The sequence below is a fragment of the Schistocerca americana genome, chromosome 1 (assembly GCF_021461395.2).
Source record: "Schistocerca americana isolate TAMUIC-IGC-003095 chromosome 1, iqSchAmer2.1, whole genome shotgun sequence".
NCBI lineage: Eukaryota > Metazoa > Arthropoda > Insecta > Orthoptera > Acrididae > Schistocerca > Schistocerca americana.
In genome coordinates this window covers 891,968,142-891,992,480 of record NC_060119.1, presented here as the reverse complement: position 1 = coordinate 891,992,480, position 24,339 = coordinate 891,968,142, and the positions used below count along the sequence as shown (strand labels likewise).

Genomic DNA, 24,339 nt, shown 5'->3' with positions numbered 1-24,339 from the left:
TGCATATTAATAAGCCATGATTCAGTGTAATCTACAAGTAGTAAAAACAAAGCTGTAATAAACTCCAAGGTTGTTCTGAATGGTACGGTGTATTATTAGGCATAGTCCTGTTTGCCTGTCACAGCTTTCTTTCAAATTGGTTAACCTATCCGGTATAAGTGTCCTACAACTATCATAAAATCTTTACCACAGCATGATTTTTTTCACATAAACAAATCGCTGTCTCAGAAGTCAAGTTATGTAAAAAAAAAAAAAAGTTCTAGAAAGAACTGAGTGTTGAAAAATGGATCTCGTTTTGTACGATGACAAATACCAGGTCAGCCAACACAAACAGTAAATAACTAATACAATAGTTATTGATGTTAACAATAATTATACATTGTTAACAAATCATGTACAACCAGCTCTTGGTCTGTTGCAAGCAACCCAATACAAAGGCAAAACGAAGAGGCTTATAATGTTACATTCAGATATATATATTTCTCAGTAAATACTTGTACTTGTCTACTTTGCACCCAGTCTGCATTACAGTTTCCAGGCCAAATGTGTAACAAACTCAAAGAAGTCAAGTAAATTAGATTGAGTGAAATCTCCATGGAGCTGTTTTAACCCAAGGCGATCATAATGTAAGTAGTGTTAAACATAGTTTAATTAGTGCTTACATATGATGAACCTGTGATATCTGGTAGTGCTTGGCAATGGAAATACTTTTCAGCATGAAAGAAATTAAGAACAGAATATTCTATAAGTGATGGCAAGGCATAGTGTGGCTTTTGTGTTCTGCCTGCCGAACAAAATTCCTAATTTTTTTGACTGCAGGAGGCAATGTGATAGCATATCCCACAATTACTATATAAAAAATACTTGACACAACAGTGAATAAACAGTTACATTAGTCATTCACATGATACAGTTACAAAGACAAACAAAATTATGCACCACAAAGGACTTATCTGAATTGGATGAAAATCAGTGGGACTGATGTACATGTACAGACAAACGAAGGATTGTAATTCAGAAAAATTGGACAACTTATTTAAGAGAAAGAGGGTCACAAACTCAGGAAGTCATTAGCACATTGATCAACCTCTAGCCCTTACGCAAGCATTTGTTTGGCTTGGCACTGATTTATAAGGAGTTATATAGGTTCAATGATCTTGTTGGTGGGCCCTTCCCATGATACTCCAAACGTTCTCAACTGGGGAGATATTTAGAAACCTTGCTAGCCAAGGTAGGGTTCGGCAAGCACAAAGACAAGCAGTAGAAACTCTCGCCGTGCATGAGCAGGCATTACTTTGCTGGAATTTAAGCTCAGGGTGGCTTGTCGTGAAGGGCAACAAAACACGATGTAGAAAATCAACAACATACCACAGTGCTGTACGGATGCTGCAGATAACAGCCAAAGGGATCCTGCAACGAAATGAAATAGCCCCCCCACACCATCACTCCTGACTGTTGCACTGTATGGCTGGTATTCCACTGCTGTGCAGGGTGTCTCCAGACATGTCTTCAGCCTGGAATCTCCTTGACTGGAATAAAATTGTCTTCAGTGATGAGTTGCACTTTGAACTGAGCCCCGACAACCAGCAAAGGCATGCCTGGAGACACCCTGGACAGTGGTGGAACACCAACCCAACTGTTGTCCGCCATACAGCCCAACAACCTGGGGTGGTATTTCTTTTCATGTCAAGACTCCTTTAGTCTGTCATCTGCAGAAACCTTACAGCACAGCAGTATGTTGACAACATTCTATGCCCCTATGGTTGCCCTTCATTGCAAGTCATCCTGGGCTCACATTCCAGCAAGATAATGCCTGCCCATCCGTGGCAAGGGTCTCTACAATTTATCTTCGTGCTCATCAAAACCTACCCAGATCAGCAAGGTTGCTGACACTCTACCCAACTGAAAACATTTGGAGCATTATGGGTATGGCCTCTAACCATTTCGGGATTCTGATGATTGAATGTGCCAATTGGGCAGAATGTGGCACAATATCCTTCAGGAGGACATCCAACAACTGTATCAATCAATACCAAGCTGAATAACTCCTTGCATAAGGGCAAGAGATGGACCACTGCATCGCTGACTTGCTCAATTTGTGAAGCTTTTTCTCTTGAACAAATCACCCAATTTTTCTGATATTGTGATCATTCGTTTGCCTGTAAATATGTATACCATCTACTGATTTTTGTCCCATTTGGATAATTCCTCCACCTTGTCTCTCTCTTTTTGCATTAGAGTGTATTTATTTCACCATCCAAACACACAACAGGAATACAATGATTAATCACTTTCAGTGAGAATTAAAGTGCAGAATTATATAACTACCCAACAATGTCATCATTTAGAGTTACCCAACAATATTATTAGATGCTTTGAAATATCTGTTCTTTTCAACACCACCTTCGACATCTACATTCCACAAGTTTATGCATAACCTGTAAAATTTGCATATTTTAATTGAGAGGGAAGCACTATATGTTTTCCCCTATGACTGTAACGAATAATAAGTACTGTGTCAAAAGGAAAATTTAATTCAGAAAAATATGATGATTACAGAGACATATTGGCCAGCCAAGCTATCTCTTTATACGAGGGCTTTTCAGAAAGTAGGGAATGTTTCCATCTAACATGCTAGGCACACGCCGATTGCGTATATTTTGGTATGTGCGTGCTCGGCAGCTCAGTCAGCATCCATCTGTGACAATGGACACATCTCTGCACGTCTGGTTCTTTTTATATTCGAATTTGAAAAGTACGCTGCAATTGAAAATCCCACCAGTTGTGAGGTGCTGTCTGTGATATGGTTTTTGTTGGCAAAAAACCTAAAACCTATAGAAATTCATCGTGAACTGTGTGAAGTGTATGGAAACAATGTAATGAACAAAAGTTCCATCTGGAAATGGTGCTTTCAGTTTAATAATGGCCAAACCAACGTTCATGATGAAGAGAAGAGTGGACACCTGAGCATTGTGACTGATGAACTTGTCGTTAAAGTTGATGAAATGATTAGTGAAAACCCTCGCTTCACAATAATGGAGCTTTCGCTTTCTTTTCCACAAGTTTCACGGACTTTGTTGTCTGAAATTGTTACTAAAAGCTAGGCTACCACAAATTTTATGCATGATGGGTGCCAAAAATGCTAACAGAGCACCATAAAGAACAGCGAATGGGGGCAACGTTATCATTTCTGGAGGCCCACCACATACGTGGTGATTCATTACAGGACTTAATCGTAACCGGTGATGAGACTTGGGTGAAACACGTCAACTGCGAGACAAAATTACAGTCCATGGAGTGGGGGCACCCAAGGCCCCCTAAAAACCAAGAAAATGTTTGCAAATCTTGTTGGTAAGGAAGTTGACGGCGACAGTGTTTTGGGATAGGCAAGGTGTGCTTCTTATTGATTTTCTCGAATGTAGAGCAACCATAAATTTTGCTCGGTACTGTCAAACTTTGCACAGCCTTAGAAGAGCAGTTCAGAACAAATGCTGAGGAACATCCAAAATCTTGTTTTTGCACGACAATGCCCGACCTCACATGGCAAACCACACTAAAGAACTCCTTATTCATTCAAATGGGAAAATTTCCCTCAACTGCCCTACAGCCCCAATCTTGCACCAACCAATTTTCATTTATTTCCCAAGATGAAGAACTGGCTTGCAACGCAGCACTCCGATGACGACGTGGAACTCCAGGCGGGCGTGACTCAATGGCTGCTCAGGCAGCAAAATTTTATGAAGAACGTCTTTGAAAACTTGTCCACGACTATGATAAGTGCCTCAATGTGTTCGATGACTATGTGGAAAAGTAGTACGTCAGTTGCTCTTTCAGATGTATATAATAAAATGTATTTCTTGTACTTAGCTTTTTTTTAAATGTCAAAACGTTCCCTACTTTCTGAATAGCCCTTGTAATAACCAAACTAACAGTTTGTCACAACTAACTGTTTTACAAGAGCATTGTTGTGTCATTAAAACAGGTAATAACACATTGTGGAGCAGATGCCATGTCAAATGCTACAAAAACAAGGAAGGGGAAGGTTGGAGTCACACACCAGAAAAGCCGATGCCTGCGATATTGAAACTTAGCCACTACTTCAAATGTGGAAGTCCCTCTTTCTATCGAAATTGAAATTAAGAAGGCAGAAGGTCCTGCACAAAGTTTACTCCTCCATAACCACATCAACTGTTACTGACAAGTACACAGAAAAAAGAAACATGTTGAAAAGACAAAGGAAAGGAAAGGAGAAGGACTAGGGGAAGGGAAGAGAGAAAAACAGTTTATGTGTTAATCCCATTCACATGACCAAAAAGTCAATAAGACTACAAATACAATAATGATTATGAGTTATTTCCTTGTTGACTGGTTTCTCAGTGATCTGATGCTCGTGATATGAGCACTCTGTCAAGTACATGAGAATGTCCCCCCAAACACAAAACAATAATGTCATTACGCATAAAACTTGGCAGTTCTAAGATATGTATCTAAAAAACACCTTTGTTGTCCGATATGTTGCTTATTCTAACCGTTTATCCCCATCTCAAAATGCCATTCATCCTCAATGAATTCAGCAATGTAATGATTAATGTCACCAAGTCATTGTCATTTCTGTTTCCTAAATGCCCGCTTCTCACTGATTACACCATAACAACACACATGGGTTTGTAAGCAATTTTATTCTCTGCTTTCACTGCACTGCTACACAAGTAACTTTTATAATTTTTTTCTTCCCAAACTGTAGCAACTAATCACCTCACCATAGGGAAATGGTTTTTGAAGAATATGGAGACATACATGGATTCACTACATGGATACCATACGTGACAGATTTTTACCATTACTTACGCATATCCCTTTGTTATTATCTATGCTTTCCTCATAAACAAAAATCTTAGAACAAATGTTCATGCAGTCTTCACCATAACTGCGCAGTACATTAACTTTTACATTGCAAACATACTATAAATGTCAGTTGTGTTAACAGACACTTATCTATACGTGTAAACTGACCCTTGAAATAACGACCCCTAGCTGACAGATAAACATCTGTCGTTGCACAGGTTCGTAAATCACTAGATTATCTTGTCAGTATTGTTAACAATAACACTTAGAATTGATATTTGTTATAATACTCCACACTGGATGAACATATTTCTTCACTAGCACCATTGTAACTAAAATGCATAATTAACCTGAAAGAGCTGCAGTATCTTTTATGCTGCTAGACAAGAAAGAATTGAAAGTCAGTCAGTCTCTGCCTCTTGCCACAAGTTTATATTTTCTTAACCACTATATATAAAATAATTTACCCATAAAAATTTAACAACAAATTATGAACATAATTTTATAGACTGAAACTACTAGATATATGCAAATAATTTAAATAATAAATTATAAATAAATATAACCTACACAACATTCTCATTAAGTGACTAGTATGGGAAAAACAGTATTACTTTTGTTGTTACATTCAATACTACACCAAACACAAATTAACTACATATTAAGTACAACTGCTGTAGATGTGCATGTCCCTCATAAATACCAGAAAACTGTGACTTGAGCATAATAATTAAAATATGAGTCCTCTGAGCATTAATTGCGTACTATACTATCATCAGCAAGGGTAAAGTTTTACTGGATTAATTTAGCACCTATTGTTTTACACATCTCCGATGCATATATACATATCATACATTGAGAAATAAAATGTTTAAAGGAGGATTTGAGTGTATGCTTAAGTTTCAATTCCAAGCAAGGTAGACTTATACTCCTTTTTAGAGCTCAAGGTACAGTGTGTAATGCAGTGGTATATGCATACAATTATGAAATACAGAAAAAATTAAACTATTTCAGTGTCTGGTTTGATTTAAAACCTATCTTACAAAACTGTAAGACTACACATGAATGCAAACACAAGTAATAGTGGCTAGTGAACTTTTCACTCGTGTTACATTTATCATTTAGTTACCTATACTGAATGTACACAGTATGTCAAGATCATGTGCTTCAGAGGGGTCATCTACCCTATTGTGTGAAGAATGAAAATCTCTAGAATTTTGTCGTTTTATCACATATACAAAAAAAGTATAGCACTCATATTGCCATCAGCATATTAAATAAACAAACAAAACCTCAGATAAGAAAAGTTATACTCAGAAAAACAACTGCTGTGGTGTAACTAGCAAAAGAACTACACAGAAAAAATTGTCTTTCACATTTTGAGAAAATGGGCTCTCTTCTCTGAAAGACAGAAACCAGATAACATCAAATACTGTTATTGGATAGAAAGGCCACGGAATAAAGAAAGGACAGTAAAAAGTGAACCAGCATCCAATGTAACTAAGGCAGGGACAAAGTTTTCCTTTCTGCTGCTAATTATTACTCATCATCCACATATTATTCTGTATACCACAACAGATTCTATGATACCAGTCTCAGGTTACATTATTTCTGAGGTCCGTATCTACTTTCCAGTGTTTTTGTTAGTTGTACTACAACTGTTGTAATTTCAGTGAGTATTTTACTCATACACTTTGACTCCAAGTTCTGTAGCTAGATTCTTCATTTATAATACTCATTTACGGACACTGCAGCATCCACTTATAACTGAAAATGACTTACCTTTTTAGCAAAAAACAACACAATATGCCTTGAAAACAGTATTCAGTCACTTAAAGTGAATGAGCACTTACTTGTTTGATAGCTACTTTCTAAAAGTCCAAAAAACCATATTCACAATGATGATGAATTGACATATTTGTCATACACACATGCCATAAATTATTTACTCATGAAAATGTTAATGATTTTAATAAAATACACACAGCATGTTAATAATATTGATGACTTCTGATATTTGTATTAAATATGTACAAAAACTAAAAATCAATTGCAGCAGCCAGATAATCTTTACACCAAATTTACAGGTGCAATAATTATGAGCTTTGTACTCTTGAAAGGTAGTGTTTTCTTCCCCTTTGCATATTTGGCCCAGCATATTTATAATATGAATGTACAAAAATATATGCACAGTATAAATTACTGTTAAATAATGATTATAGAAAATTTATTGCACAAAGAGAATTTTCTCCATTATTGTATCTGCAACTGGAAGACTATCTTCGTTCAGCTTTGAGAACTTTAACGACAAGCAGTCCCACAGCAGTAGCTGCAGCAATCCCAAGTCCTGCCTTCCACCAAACGGCTGAATCACCGTTGAATATATTCAAATGTTTCAAATGCCTGCAAGGTCATTAACAGGTGTTAGTGGTATGCTCCAGAAATAACAATTAATTACAGTTATTTTTGTTACAAGTATATTAAGTAGCATTCAGTGATCTTGAATATTTTGTAAAGTCATTGAGGGAATATACATTGCATTAACTCAGTTACTATAATTAATGTGTGATGAAGTTACCACAATACAAGAAACATAATGCTATTTGAGGATCAATCTGCTTGGTTAATTTTCTGCTCCAATAATAATAAATAGTAACGCAAGTACCATTTGAAATTTACACTAAGATGGCAAAAAAATCAGATACTTTTAGGAGACTGAGTAGTAAAGTTATCTTATAAATAATTACAAATTGCTTATGTCTATTTTTGCTTGCAGTTATTTCAGAAAAACCGATTGTTAGCTCAAAGTGAAATGATTAATCTTGACATTCATGCTATGACAGAGTGCCATGTTAAAAATAAAGTTTGGCACCCAAAGAAACTTTTAGTTCACACAGTATTAAATAACAAAGCAGCTGATTTCCTACAGGCAATTCTGTTTGGAAATAAGAGATTGTAAGACAGGCAAAGACCAAGAGTATACAATGCGCTGAGTTAATGAAAATACCAAAATTCCAAGAATAAAAGCAGTAACTGTTCTGTGCTAACCATGTACATAAATTCATATTTGTGTGTGTGTGTGTGTGTGTGTGTGTGTGGTGTAAGAACTGTTTAAGCAACAAAATTTGCTACATATTGGTCATTATTGTAATCAGTAGTATGTTTCAAAAAGGGGGAGGGGCAATTAGATCTCAAAAAGTTGTCAATACAAATGAGAGTCGACTCTTCAGTGCATGTTATGAAAAGAGATGTGAAAACATTTTAACAATGTAGGAAAAGACAGACTGCTACTTACCATAAAGAAGACTCATTAAGTTGCAGACAGACGCAAATGAAACACACTTACATAAAGCTTCCGGCCACAGCCTTCACCAGCAAAAGACAAACACACACCATTCATACACATAACCAAGCACACATGACCGGTAACTCCAGCACCTCGAGCTGGAGTGTGTGTGTGTGAGTGTGTGTGTGTGTGTGTGTGTGTGTGTGTGTGTGTGTGTGTGTGTGTGTGGTGAGGGGGAGATGGGGGACGTGCGTGTCAACAATTTTGAACAACAGAATTTGCTACTTGCTGATCTTGTGCCTGTCTGCAAATTAACATGTGTTCTTTATAGTATGAAGCAATCTGTCTTGTTCTACATTGCTGATATTCCTATCTGGAGTTTCCATTGTTAGAAAACAGTTTAAGACATTCTTGCATTGCAGAACTGTTGGCTGGATTGTCTAGCAGTAACTAAAAGAAAGCAGGTAATTGATTATCTTTAGTAATCTACTTTTTTCCTTCTTATGAGGAACATGTTATCTTATAACTATTATTTCATGGGCAAGAAACAGTTTAAACGTTAGAATGACTACAAATGTTTTTGAACACATTGAACGTATCTCCGAATCACAACACATTCAACAAATATTTTTTAAATGTAAATTCAATTGAGAAAACTATAAAATTAAAATGAAAAACAGAATGGCTCATCAGTACTTAACTTCATGAGGATTAGGTCTGAAGCAATACGTAGCCTATCCTGACTTTGGAAACTGTTAGTTACTTCCTTATCAAGCAACGAGGTATCAGCCAGAGAAGGTTACAAAGTAGGAGCAGATTACTCAGATTTCTGATTGAGAGATGACTACTCCCCTCAGCAGCAACTTCCCTAAATAGCACAGGTGAGAAATAGCTTCTACCCTACCCTCTGTCTGTGCAGTCCCCTTGACCTAGCTTGTGGTAGCCTCATCCTTGGCAGTGTCCTTCCTCTCCGAACTCATGTCTCCTTTCCACTCCGTTGCTCTAACCCTTTAATCTTTTCATTTTCTACCTCATTCCTTACCTCCTCTCCTATAAAGAGATTGTAGCCCCCTCCTTCTTACCTTATGTTCATAACAACCAGTTTTTGTGATTTTTACCCCGATTAATTAATGTGTTCCATAACTACCAGAGAAAGTCATATGTATTTCCCTCAGTTGCCCACAATAGTTCACCACCCACTCCATGACCCAGTTACCTCCTAAGCCTTTCTGTTCTTTCAAGCCCTCCTCCCCTTAAATCCAGAAAAAAACAGCTAGATAGAAAAAGAAATAATTTAAAAAGCAAGTGAATGATTATCAGAGAAAGATAAAACTTACACAACAAATGTAAACTCACTCTCAAGTCCAATGTCACACAGTTATAAGCATTTCCATTACAAAATTCAATCTGCATAGATTTCAAATCCACCTCCAGATACAATATGAGCTTCTCAGGAACCAACAACTGACATGATATGTTCTACATTTTGAATATCTAAGAGTTAGAACTTGACATAGTCTTTGGGTACATACTGCATAGAACCATTTTTTTAAGGTGCAAATTTCTCTTGGTGAACATGAAACTATTTACTACATGGTCAACATATAACACTGTTTCAGTTATCTATCATAATTTTCCTACAATCTTACAGAAAAAGCACCACCACATTTATTGCATCGGTCTCAACAAAAATGTTTTCTACAGGAAAGATAAATAATATTTTTCAAGATGGGACAAAAGGTAGATGTGTGACGTGGAATGATAGATGATAGCTGGCTGGAAGTATACTGGCACAGATTAAATGTTAATTGTTCGTCTCCTATTAGTACTATTACTACTGCTGCCTGCTGCATATTTACAATTTTCATATAGGTTCAGTATTTTTTACTGACCAACAATAGTACTACACTTTGTGTTTTGAGCAAAACATTCATCTTAATGCCATTACATTGGTTTGCCTTAATTGTAGAAGACTTAAATTGGAAAGGAAAGTTTCCAGCAGAAGAATGAACTATGGCAGGAAGAACAACAGAGCAAAATTTTCTCAAGTCACTCTTTTAGCTGGTAATATGATTAACGCGTTCTTTCTGGGAAAGGAAGGACCAGAATCTAACTGCAGAATAGATAAATAATGGAAGCAGAAAAACCGAAAGCTCACCATATAGTTGAGAGTTTGAGTGGTTGGTAGACACGTGAGCAACAAGACAGAAAACTTTGCTAAGCTTTTGAATGATGTTTTTCTTTAAAGCCAATTAGCACAAATACATCTGCATTGTTAAATTTTCCTGCCTGATTACAATGTACCAGCAGAGGTGTATGCATATTCTGTTCTATACTAGGAATGGGCAAGAGTGACGGCTGAGAGGAGTATGTCAGTTCTCCCACCAATTGTCTTCCCTACGTTTCTAAGTGCCAATGAGAAGCCTTTGGCTTGGTCTGCGATTCGAAGCACATAATGTTGCCACAGAGCCATTTCCACCATGAGTGCATCCAGGTAGCATTGTAAGAAGCAATGGCTACCAAATGCATACCTACCATTGACAAGAGTTTGTGGGAAACATTGCACTTCATGCTTGCAGTTGCTGGCACGACAAGTTGCCACTCACAATCCAACATTTGTTTATGTGTGTGCTGAATGGAAGTGTACACTTGTGAAGAGGACATTGATTTGCATCAGGAAATATTGTGTTTGTGAGTTAAGATGACTGATAAGACAGTAAGAGTGAAACAAGGTATACAAATTTCTTCATGACCTTAAAGACAAAGGCAGAAGAGATCAAATCTTATTGGCACCAGTGATTGCAGCAGCACAGGCGTGTAGTATATCCCTACAAATCATATTGCGAACAATTACATAAGCATGGGCAATGGACACCTATGGCCAGGAAATGAAGTTTCAGTTTCTGAGAAAATGTATTAGTGGAAGAAGAACTGTCACTGATTTGCACGATTTCTAAATATACATTGTTCATTATGCTATATTAGAATTTTATGATCATAGCAAGTATTGTATAAGGCGAAAGGTAGCAGATGCTTTAAATGACAAGATTTATTGCTTGCACAGGTGCCCGCCACTCTAGTGAAATTCTGAAACATTTGGGATTTAGGTAAAGAAAATTCAATGATGGAAGGCACATTCAGATGGAGAGATTCAATACTGAAGCGGATAGGGCTAATATTGTGAGACACACACACATATCAGGAAAGAAAATCACCATTGGCCTATTACTTATCTTGATGAGATCTGGCTGACTCAAAATCATTGCAGAAAGCACATCTTGCAAGATTCAAACGGCACTGGTTAGTTAAAAGCATTGACTGGTAAAGGAAACAGACTTAATCTCTGTCATTTGGGATGGATGAATATGGCTTTATCAAAAGTGGAAAGCTAATATTCACATATCGCAAATCCAGTGATTTATCATAAAGAAATGAACAGTGATTTATCTAAACACTAGTTTTTAGATTTATTACCTAGTTTAGAAGAGGGCTGTGTGATCGTCAAGGATAATGTCAGTTATCACTCAAGGGGAAAAAAAAAAAAAAAAAAAAAAAAAAAAAAAAAAAAAAAAAAAAAAAAAAAGAGAGAGAAAATTTCTAATTCAACTACAGAGAAGGAATAAATAGCACAGTGGCGAGAAGAAAGTATTTCAGTTTCAGACCACTATACAAAAGCGGAAATGTTGGAGAAATTCAGGCACCACCAACACCTGGACCATGTGCTTGCGAGTCTGCCCCCTTACCACTGCTAATATAACCCCACAAACCACAGCTAATACAATCCAACAGAAAATGTTTAAGTCCTACTGAAAGAAAAGTCCACATCCACAAATTTCCATCCAGAATTAATGTTGTGCAGAATTTCCTTGAGGAAGTAACTGATGATGAGATAGCGGAAGACTGGATTAAGTTTGTTCGCACGGATGAAATTCCACAAGGAAACATCCTTCTGGAGGGAGGAATCTGAGGAAAGTTCACTGAAAGCTTTGTCACTGCTCCAAATGACTCCTCGGATAGTGAGTCTCCAGAATAGGGCAATCAAAGAGCAATGAATTGCATTAAATGTTGTGTTTGTTGTTGCTTTCCCTCACCGAAGTTGTGAATGCTGTTCCCTCTCTCCACTCCCTTTTGATCTAACTTTCTCCCCCCCCCCCCCCCCCCCCATCTCCAAAAATTATTAATACAAGACAGATTAATTGCCTGGCATACACTGCCTACTAGTATGTTCATCAGTTTTACTTGTGGGGAGCAGAAGACCCATGTTTTCTGCTTTGCACCAAGGTTAAAACTAAAATGCAAAGTTAAGGAGTGCTTAAATGTTTAAATTATCAAGACGGAAATAGCTTTATAATTTAACACATTTGTGGAAATAATGTATTTGGCTCCTACCTTCTAAAACGCATGAGAATCCATTAATATGAAGAGGCTGCTGTTTCACTACAGTATTTTCAAAACATAGTTGGTGAATACTGACTGGGGGCAAGAAACGAAAGATGAAGCCACCTGCTAGAACTTTGCACAGAGCATAATTTTATCATTGAAATATCACTGAAAATTAAATAGGCCTTTGGAGAAAAGAGAACCACTTGTATGGATATCATGAGCTCAGCTTGGTTCAAGAATCATGAAAGAGGACTATATATGTGGAATAGACCTGGAGACACCAGAAGGTTTCAGATTGATTATAATGGTAAGAGATTTCATAGCCAGATTTTAAATTATAAGATATTCCCAGTGACAGGTGTGAACTGACCACAATTTACTGGTTGCGAACTGTAGATTAAAACTGAAGAAATTGCAAAAAAGGTAGGAAATTAAGGGGATGGGACCGGATAAACTGAAAGAACCGGAGGTTGTTGAGTGTTTCAGAGGTAGAATTAGGGAATGATTGACAAGAACAGGGAAAATGAAAACACCAGGTGAAGAATGGGTAGCTTTGACAGATGAAATAGTGAAGGCAGCAGAGGACTGAGTAGGTAAAAGGATGAGGACTCACAGAAATCCTTGGGTAACACAAGAGATACTGAATTTAACTGATGGAAGGAGAAAATATAAAAATGCAGTAAGAAAAAGGGATTACAAAGTCTACAAAATAAGATTGACAGAAAGAAAAAAATGGCTACACAGGAGTGGTTAGAGGACAAATATAAGAATGTAGAGGCATTTATCACTAGGGGAATGATAGATACTGCCTACAGGAAAATTAAATAGGCCTTTGGAGAAAAGAGAACCACTTGTATGAGTAGGTTAGGTTAGGTTAGTGTTGTTATACTGCCTACAGAAAAATTAAATAGGCCTTTGGAGAAAAGAGAACCACTTGTATGAGTAGGTTAGGTTAGGTTAGTGTTGTTTAATGTCCCGTCGACAACGAGGTCATTAGAGACGGAGTGCAAGCTCGGGTTGGGGAAGGATGGGGAAGGAAATCGGCCGTGCCCTTTCAAAGGAACCATCCCGGCATTTGCCTGAAACGATTTAGGGAAATCACGGAAAACCTAAATCAGGATGGCTGGAGACGGGATTGAACCGTCGTCCTCCCGAATGCGAGTCCAGTGTGCTAACCACTGCGCCACCTCACTCGGTTCTTGTATGAGTATCAAGAGCTCACATGGAAAAACAGTCTTAAGCAAAGAAGGGGCAGCTGAAAAGTGGAAGAAGTATATAGAGGGTCTATACAAGGGAGGTGAACTTGAAGGCAATATTAACAGAAATGGAAGATGACACAGAGAAGAATTTGACAGAGCACTCAAAGACCTAAGTCTAAACAAGGCTACAGGAGTAGACAACATTCCTTAGAGATACTGATAGCCTTGGAACAGCCGGCCATGACAATACTCTTCCATCTGGTGAGCAAGTTGTATGAGACAGGCAAAATACTCTCAGAATTCAAGAAGAATATAATAATTCCAATTCCAAAGAAAGTAGGTTCTGACAGGAGTGAATACTACAGAAATATAAGTTTAATAAGTTGTGGTTGCGAAATACTAACACAAATTCTTTACAAAAGAACGGAAAAACTGGTGGAAGCCATCTCGGAGAAGATCACTAGGGATTCTGGAGAAATGTAGGAACACATGAGGCAATACTGGCCCTAGGACTACTCTTCGAAGACAGATTAAGGAAAGGCAAACTTATGTTTATATCATTTGTAGACATAGAGAAAGCTTTGAGAAGGTTGACTGGAATACTGTCTTTGAACTTCTGAAGGTAGCATGAAGTAAAGTACATGGAGTGAAAGGATATTTACAACCTGAACAGAAACCATATGGTAGTTATAAGGGTCAAGGGGGGTATGAAAGGGATGCAGTGGTTGAGAAGGGAGTGAAACAGGATTGCAACCTATCCCCAATAAGATGAACATCGACAAAAGCAAACTGTAGATAATGGAATGTCATTGAATTAAATCAGGTGATGCTGAGGGAATTATATTAGGAAACGAGACATTTAAAGTAGTAGATGAGTTTTACTATCAGAGCAGCAAAAAACTGACATTCCCAAAGTAGAGAGGATACAAAATTCAGACTAGCAATGACAAGAAAAGCATTTCTGATGAAAAGAAATTTGTTGATATTGAGTAAAGAGTTAAGCATCAGGAAGTCTTTTCTGAAAGTAGCTATAGTAGCCATATACGGAAGTGAAACATGGGCAATACACAATTTAGACTTGAAGAGAACAGAAGATTTTGAATGTGGTGCTACAGAAGAATGCTGAGAATTAGATATGTAGATCACATAACTACTGTAATGAGAAGGAACTGAATAGAATTGGTGTGCAAAGAAGTTTATAAACAACCTGACTAAAAGAAGGGATTGGTTGATAGAACACATTCTGAGACATCATGGGTCAGGAGTTTAGTCCTAAAGGGAAATGTGGAATGTAAAATCTTAAAAGGAGACCAATAGACGAATACAGTAAGCAGATTCAGAAGGATGTAGGTTGCAGTAGTAACCTGAAGAGGAAGAGGCTTGCACAGGATACGGTAGCATGGAGAACTGCATCAAAACAGTCTTTGGACTGAAGACCACAATACCAATAACAATAACATGATTTTGCTGCCATAATAAATTATTTAAAACAAGCCATTGCCCCTTCTGATTCTAAACCATTATCGTAATGGGCTGTGTGTTAATTTCAGGAATCTTATCACTTTCAAGTGAGACCTACATAATGTATGAAGCATAGAGACAGCATTGTCCGATGGCATAAACATTGCTGTGACTGGTTTGATGTGTACGGGCTGAAGGCTTCCAAATGGTGGTAACTGAGGTGTGCAGCTAGAACATGAATGGGGTAGTGTGAAGAAATTGTCTAGGGGGTGCCTTCTACACTTACCCCTCTAGCCGCCACTTTAGCTGCTCCCTACAATAGTTAGCTCTGAAGGAGGACATTTTCCAAAAGCTTACAATGACACTGTTTTGTTCATATGTCTACTGACCAATGGATGCTTCAGCTACATGGTGAATATGTTATCTTGCAAAAGTTAACTTTTTGAGAAATGTGGCTGTAATACAACTATAAGATTTTGATGTTACAACTTAGTTTTATCACTGTAACAAAAAATATATCTTATTGTGCTTTTGACATGTACACACTGTTGGCTATCTAATGCCCATGTTCATCAAACTAACATTACACCTATCTCTTACGTTATAACTGAGTAACCAGTATTTAAAAAAAAATCATAATAGTATTTATATTATACAATGGACTTTTAGATTCGATATTCATTTTTCAATGTACAAATCCCTTATCTTTTCACAATGTAACACAAAATTCTGGTTAGATAGTTCACACCTATAAACCTTTCAACAGAATTCCATGTTGGAATTTATTGTGCATAATTTTACTTCCCTTTTTGAGTTTCAAATTAATTTCCTCGTTCTAGGTAAGATGCATTTTCCTGTGCCCATTACTTTATGCAGCATCTGTAACATAACATCCTTACTACTTAACATCATTGAAACTAGTGTTTTTGTTATGTCAGTTGGACCACATTTCATGTAAATGTTGAGTGTGTGTGCTGCCATAGAACATAATGGTCACAAAGTGCAGGTGCAAAAATGGAGTAAATTTAATTTGGCCTTTATGCATTATAGTCACACAGAGGTATACAATGTTCAAGTTTTCACCACACTTCACATTATATTAACTTTAAAATAATTTCACGAATGTCTCTGTGAAGCTAAAAAACTTCTAAGATTACCAATTGTGAACAAAAAATTTGCTGTTTATCTTTGTGCACAAAACCAGTACTGGGTAAAAAACAAGGCCCCAGCAGGAAAGCAAGGATACCTGGAATACATCATCAAAACCAGTAACAGTTTGTTTTAAATAAACTTTTTAAACCATACTTGTGACTGGTCCTTGATTATATCAAAACCTTACAAAAATATGTGGTACGTTGTTACCTTTATTTCTTCCAAAGGACATATTCCACCTACGACTTCTCCTTATCATTTTCACAAAAGAGTTAAAATCTGTCCTACTACAGTGATATTGGTGCTCTACATCCTAAAATCATTTAAGAAGAATGCTAGTATAATCCCTTACAGTGGATGCAAGCTGTATTCTTGCTCTCCTTATCTAACTGAGGTCCATCTCTTGTGACCTCTGTAGGTTGTATGTTAAATTCTAACATCTTCATCCTCTTTCTATTACATTCATATGAAATCTGGGTTCATGTCTTCCTAGGAAGATTAACAGCAGCCCCCCCCCCCCCTCCCCAAATGTGAGGATAAGCTGAAGAGTATTCAAATTTTTGGTAGCTATGAGAAATCTGACAGACAAATTTGCTAAAGGGCTATAGGTGACATAACACTGAACTACAAACACTAAAGTCAAAGCAGAACTCATTGCAAATGGAAGCATTTACTCTGTATAACTTTCTAAGTTCAAATACATATTAAAGCAATAAGCATTTAACAAAGATGCAAGATAAATTTATATGAAGAGAGAAGGAAAAATGTTAATTTTTCTCTGAGCAGTGGCCAATACTGCACATTTCTATTATATTTACAAACAAGCAACACATGCTTGTTGTGTCTTCATATTCTACAAAATTAGAGATTTAATTATTATGCATGCAACACAAGCAGAGGAGAGCATGCCATGTTACTTCTCAAATTCATTAGTAAATGCTGAGATACGTAAAATGTTGTGCACAAATATTCAAATATAAAATTATAACCTGAAGTATTGATTGAACCATTCACTGGGTTGTGATCGCAATAAAAGAACATGAACCAAGCGACGTAGGTTGCTGAAAAATTTAATAAATATAGCAACAGAAATTAAAGAAATGAAAATAATGAGAAAATATAACAAAGATTTACGCTGGTGGAACAACACAGCCAAACAAACCTTGTCTTGTAGAATAATATCCAAGCTGCCTGAAATCGACTGAAAGAGACATTAAGTATTAGAAATAATACTGTTAAGAGTGATCCAATATAATTTACCCCAACAAAAGAAATTTAAAAATTCCATATATTCATCAAAATATGTAAAAAATGTAAACAGACATTAACAATCTGTACAGTGGGATACTTTTATGATGCACAGCACACTGCTTATGACATATGGAATTAAACTAAATGAAATACATGAATTATATTTTTAAATACACTTTCTTTAACTCTGAATATTAACAGTTCACAAAATGGGCTGTATCTGGATGAAATATAGCTTTCATTACTGTGTAGTTTCTGGTGCAAAGCAATTTTAAAACACATGTCAGGAATACATATCAACAAAATACTATTTAAGTATAAAACAGATGGATAAAGTACTTATATCTGTTATGCAGGTGTGGATCCGGCATGAACTCCATGAGGAGTCCAGTGAAAAATTTTTCAAATAATCTAAAGCTCTTGTACATCATTACCTGATTAAACTGTTAATGGTGCTTTTCATTAACAATATCAAATTTAGGGCATTTAGGGCTGTTGGAGAAATTTTTAGTAATAAAACTATTAATCTGAGAAATAGTAATTCTTCAGGATTTGAATAAAAGACTGTTGAATAAAAACACCAGAAATTTCTTCTGCCTAAATTCTAGAAGAATGGCAAGCAAATGATTGTCTTACTGATTAATGTGATGCGTTCCTTTTTTACTTTTGGCAAATCTCTCAGTTATTATTAAGCATTAATATCTTTGTGAATGTAGAGCACAGCTAAGCTAAGCCAAGCCATGGCCCATTCTTGACCATATAGAAGTATTTTGCCTACAGGGAGAAGAAAATGACATCTCAGCTGAAGCGTTGCTATGTGGTAGCATCAATAACAAATGAAGGAATCACATACAAGCTGGCAGACATCTCTGCTGCAGGACTGCAGTGTATCAACAGGTGGTGACAGAAACTTCTCAATGGGGTGACCATTCATCCATTTCTGTTGCCACAAGATGGCTTCAGGATTCTCAAACGCTGTTGTTGTCCATAATTACCAGGATACTGGAAAAGGTTGATGAGAGCCCCATACTGTTTTAGTATAGCTCCTCTTCTGACAACAAAATGGTTACATTGAATGTTCTAAAGTTAAAAAATTGAAATATCTACACAATGTCATCCAGCGCATTGTCAGGTATGTATAAAGGTATTCCAAAGTAGCCACATGGTTAGACATCTGGGTCCGATGACTACAAAGATGTCCTGCAGTGATTACAGCCCTGTGACAAGAAGCCTTCCTTTTAGCTTTGTGAATTGATGAACAGCTTCATCACACTACACCCACCTGTGTTCATACAAAGACTTCAGAGAAGCACGTAACTTTGACAGCAGTGGAGTTCGAGGTTTTTGGTGTTTGCCAAAAAAAGGCTGCTGCAGCTTTGATTGTGCCAATGACATTTCTCAATTGGGGCACCTTGTTTGAAGAAGATAACAAATGTTCAACTTGCATTTGAAACATGAATTTCGCAATGCATACAGGACCTCGAACTGGATTTCCTTGAAGGGACATTCATTAATTACATAAGGGGTTTCCTCTAAAATGTTGACTCCCCCTTGGTGAGATTTGGATGGCTATTATCCCCCCCCCCCCCCCCCCCCCCCAAACCCTTGTCGGGTAAAAATACATAACACTGAATTCTTTTTTATTTTTTTACACATGATTAAAACTAAAAAACTGGCCAATCTTGAGTAACATTCTGACAAACAGATGCACACAGACTGATGGACAAAAAGGCTCAATGAAAATATTATTAATAATTTTGACAGCTCCTTTAAAAATTGACCCTTTATTGGTATGTTATAGACATTAAATGTTCTTGACACTTAAGTTACTTTGCGGATAAAGAGAACATTGTCTGTACCTTCCTTTGAACCTTACGATTAAACAGCTTTTTCAATCTCTTGATTTATATGGTCACTACAAGAATTCTTGTCGGTGAACATCAGCTTAACTACCCTCCACAAAATAAACTTTTTGCTTGCATGTGGGTTTCGACTTATTAGCCTGTGCATTTTGCACACAAACAGCTTCCATCTCTATCACGTGTCACTTCACTAGTAGCAAGTGGGTCTGCAGAAGGACGCATCAAATTTTATCACTAGGTTCTGATGGGTCATTAGGACCATAGGGTCTTCTTTCAAAGAAATCTCTTCACCAATCACACCTTTACAAATAACGGAAAATGAATGAAAGAAATATGCATTACTGGGCTGCTGAGAATTCGCACTGGATGAGACAAGTTGAACGTCAGACGCAGTGTAGTGTGAGCATGTGGTAAGGGATTGTTGGAGAATATGTGATTGGTCCTTATTTCATTGAAGAAACTTTAATGGATAAAGGATATATACCATTTCTTAGCAAATTACTACCAGCTCTCAGAGGACACACCACTTGAAATGGCCCAATGGACGCCCCACTTACTACTAACCTGTGGCTATGAGGGTGCGCACTAAACTCTTTCCTTGTTGCTGTATACAATGTGAAAGCATTGTAAGTTGGCTAGCATGTTTGCCTGATTTGATGCCAGTAGACTTTTTTTTCATGGGCTGAACTCAAAGACTAAGCCTAAGCACAAGTTCCTATGAGCCGAGAAAACTTTTAAAAAATCATTGTTGCAACATGTGTAGTGATATTGAAGGAGTCTCTTCAGTCTGTCCAGAAGTCCTTGCATCAGTGACTGCAAATATGTATTGCTGTACTGATTTATTCCAGAGGCACTTGCATTTTCTCTGGAGCTAACAAATGGATTATAAATATAAACAGCTGCCAGAATGTCTACTTCACTTGCTGTGTACATTACAGACTTGTTTCTTACCTACTGTTTGTATTTCAAACACTTTGATAACATAAATGCAATTTTAAGTGAGTATTTATGACCACATTCTTTGGCAATTCATTTCTACAGCTCACAAGATTTTGCAATGTGGGTACGTACAGGGTTGGCACAAGTTTTCCCAAGTGAAATTCCCTGATATTTCCCTGATTTCCAGACAAGTTTTAGCATTTTTACCTGACAAATTTTGAGATCTCAAGTGTGGATAAAGACTTAGATTGACAAAAAATGTAGGGGCTTCTGTATTTCTATATCTGTGAGCAAAAATCTTAAGTACTAACATAAACGTCTTTTGTAATGAACTGGTTTTAGATGGAGAAAGCAAACCAAATGGTACACGTTTTTCATTAAGACCACTGATGTTAGTTTATTTCTATAAAACGAAACACATTTGGTGACAAAAATACGCATTTCCTTGGAGTCACAAGAAATATTTTAAATGCCTTCACTGATTTCAGAAATAATCTCAGAAAAAAGTAGGCCTCTTGAAAGAAGTGTATAAGGCGGGGAAGAGTTGTGTAACCCAACACTATACGTGACCGCCAATAAAATGTTGGTTATTACTCAGTGTGTTATGTCTATTATTTTAGGGGTATTGTGTGTCCGCCTGCTTAGCTGAGTGGTAATGTGTTTGCTTAACACGCAGCGGGCCTGGGTTCCCAGCCAGGTTGTAGATTTCTCCGCTCATGAACTGGGTGTTGTGTTGTTCTCACCATCATTTCATGATCACTGACTTGCAAGTTGCCCAATGTGGCATCACCTGAACGAAGACTTGCAACCCGGTGGCCAAACTTACCTGAACTGGGCCTTCCGGCCATCAATGGCTCACAATCATTCCATTTTACAGGTATTGGGTGATTTTTCTTTCGAGAAATATGTAAGTACATTATGTACAAACCGAAAGTGTGTGCCACAATTTTCTTCTGCTTATCATCCATACTTTCTAATATATGAACTACTTTCAAAATGCCAAAATGTACTAGAATAAATAAAATGTCTATCAAACACTGCACTGTACAGTGTACTTGCGGTGAGACAGTGAGATGAAATTCATCACCCATGGCCTCTGGCTTCCTGAGCGGCACCAAAGGCCTGGGTCCATTGATAAACCACGAAATCCATCGCATTATGCCACACACGAACAGACCCAGCCTGTGGGGAGATCGATGAGGCTAGATCCGACAGGCAGAGCCTGTACATTAGCAGGAAACAATGGGTTTCAGATTGGCAGGCCCGATCTGTAAGAGATACACGCAGAAATGGCCTGCGGTTTTGGCCCATCGTTGAAGTCCACTCATGTGGCCAGCTATTCAAGTGTCACAAACAACATGTTGATAAAATGAGACCGTGGTGATCAATCCATGCAACAGATAACTTGCGCGAATACACTGAGAATCAATACTAATGAGGATAGGTAACAACTCACCAGGAAGATGATCACTGAGCCACAGACAGGCACGTAGGTAAGACAATCACACTATCACAACTAAATTTGCAGCCAGAGCCTTTGTCAGAAAATGAGAGCACACGCAGTTTCACATAAATCACTCACACACATATCATGCACACGTGACAGCCGTCTCCAGCCGCTGCATCACCAGTCTCTGAGAATCAGATTCATACAAACCACTCTTCACACCTCCATGCCTCTTGTTGGCAGCTGCTAGGTTAGCAGCAAGAAATGGTGGAAGCACTGACTGCAAGCTGAGGAGAATAGTACGAAGGGGAGAAATGGTAACAATGAGGGACTAGGGAAGCAGCACACGTACTCGGCTGCACCCACCCAGCAACAATGCATTACATCTCAGCAAATGAACCATTTCATCTACTGAGACAAAAATGAGATTTTTACAGTGTTTTCTTCCAATTTCCCTGGTATTTCCCTGACACATTTGAAATTTCCTGATATTTCCCGATTTCCAGAACTTGTGTCAATCCTGGTGTATCTTAACATTACATTCATGACACATAGTTATTATTTAATAATTTTTGTACCTCAAATCCCCCTTTCAAAGATGCACTGAATATTTAACTTGCACCTTTTTTCCAAGACTCTTTTCTGCAGTTAACTGATAAATCACCCTTAGGTACCACATCATTCAGTTTCCAGTTGATGTGCTGGTTCAATGACACACAGCCATGCCTGAGCGTCCCATCAGCTGGACACGATAAGTTTCGTACAACACGAACTTTCACGTAAGACAGCTATTGGTTTCATGTTCAAAACACACAAATCCTAAGTTCTTAATATTGTAATTACTCCAAAACTACTAATTGGATTTTGAAGAATGAAATGACACTGAAATTCTCTCTTTTAGTAAGGGCTTTTTCACAATTCAATTGGGTTTCACAATTCAATTGGGTAAAACCAGAATTATGATCTTTTAAATGATCAGGAAATGTCTGAGGTGAACAGCTCATGAGAATTATGATCTCTTAAATGATCAGGAAATATCTGAGGTGAAGAGCTTAGATGAATCACCATGAACATTCTAGATTTTAAAACTTGTTTTGATCCTGCCTGTATAAAACAGATTACTGTCAATGTTATCCTTTATGTCCTTAATCCAAAACTGCCTACTGTTCGAACAACCTCACGGCTATGACTTTGATAATACACTGCATGACAAAAAAGTGAAGCACCAGAAGAAGTGGTTCGATGTCACTGTAACTTCATATTTGTAAGCGCCATCAGCAGATATGCAAACGAAAAATTGCAATTCTCTGCAACAGGTAGAGTGGCCACCAGAGTGTACTACTGTCATTCCTCTTTAACATCATTAACAGGCCTGTCAGCATATATGTAAGGGATGTGAACAGCATCAGATGTTGTGTGATCACTGTGAAGAACACGGAGACACCAAGTACTTGTGTAGTACAGTGTTATCAACACCCGACAAGATTTGAAAAGGACCTAACCGTAGATCTCCATTTGGCCATCTGATCGAATTATGCAATATCCAGATTTGTGGGGCTTTTGGATGTAATAGTGGTCCAATGTTGGATTGCACGAGAAGAAAGCAAGCTAACTCATCGTCACACTTCAGGTCAAACATGTCTGAGCACTGCAAGGGTGGGATGCCATATTGTGCACCAAGCACATTGTATCTCCTTCACATTTCCACCTGCCATCCAAGAACAAGTAACGGACTCCCTGCAACATTCTGTGTCATCCTACATTATTGGTTGAAGACCACCAGCAGCTAGACAAGAGAATTACTGCCCCATGCATAGGCCGCCATTAACACCATAACACAAATGGCAGAGTTTGAAATGGTATAGTGGCCGGGAAGCATGGACTGCTGATGAATGATACTGCATTGAATTCAGCAAAGAATCACAGTTCTGCACTACCCTGAATGATCTTAGTTTGCAAGTAAAGCAGCAACTTGGGGAGAGGTCCCATTCCTTCTATGTTTTGGAGAGGCACAACAGTGTTATGCCTAGTGTCACAGTGTGCGGCAGCATTGCGTATGACTTCAGGTCATTGTTATTAGTGATTGAGAGAACTTCGGTGTCACAATGATATGACATGGATATTATGTATCCTCTTGTGTTACTCTGATGTCACATGTGACAGTATCATGCTGCTATTTTTCAACAGGGTAGTGCTTGGCCAAACATGGAACATGTCTTTATGAATTTTCTGCATGATGTTCAGGTATTCACGTGGCCAGCAAGACCCCCAGCTCTCTTCTTGTTAGAACTTGTGGGGGGTCAACTCTGATGTCAACTCAATCCCAGTGCCAGTATCCAGGGCCAGTTACCACAGCTGTGGGCCAGCTTACCTCAGAAGAGGATACAATGGCTTTATGACACTTCTCCCAACCAAAGGAAGTGATCCAGACAAGAGGGGGTGCAACATCATATGACAAGTGGACTGGTATATTACTATTACACGATTTTTTTGTCACTGAAACACCACCACATG

General features: G+C 37.7%; 1 protein-coding gene across 3 annotated transcripts in view; it reads right to left on the bottom strand.

The window, feature by feature from the left end:
• Window positions 1–255: 255 nt before the first annotated feature.
• LOC124614497 (mitochondrial Rho GTPase) overlaps window positions 256–24,339 on the bottom strand; it is a 174,965-nt gene continuing 150,881 nt past the window's right edge. Inside the window, exons 14-16 of one of the 3 annotated variants that reach the window (XM_047142948.1) lie at window positions 17,489–17,527; window positions 17,316–17,387; window positions 256–7,248 (exon numbers count right to left, since the gene is read on the bottom strand). In XM_047142948.1, the coding sequence (XP_046998904.1) occupies window positions 7,122–7,248; window positions 17,316–17,387; window positions 17,489–17,527 (238 nt within the window). In that variant the 3' untranslated portion in view covers window positions 256–7,121. The remainder of the gene's footprint in view (window positions 7,249–17,315; window positions 17,388–17,488; window positions 17,528–24,339) is intronic. The other 2 variants (XM_047142949.1, XM_047142950.1) reach the window with 2 other exon arrangements.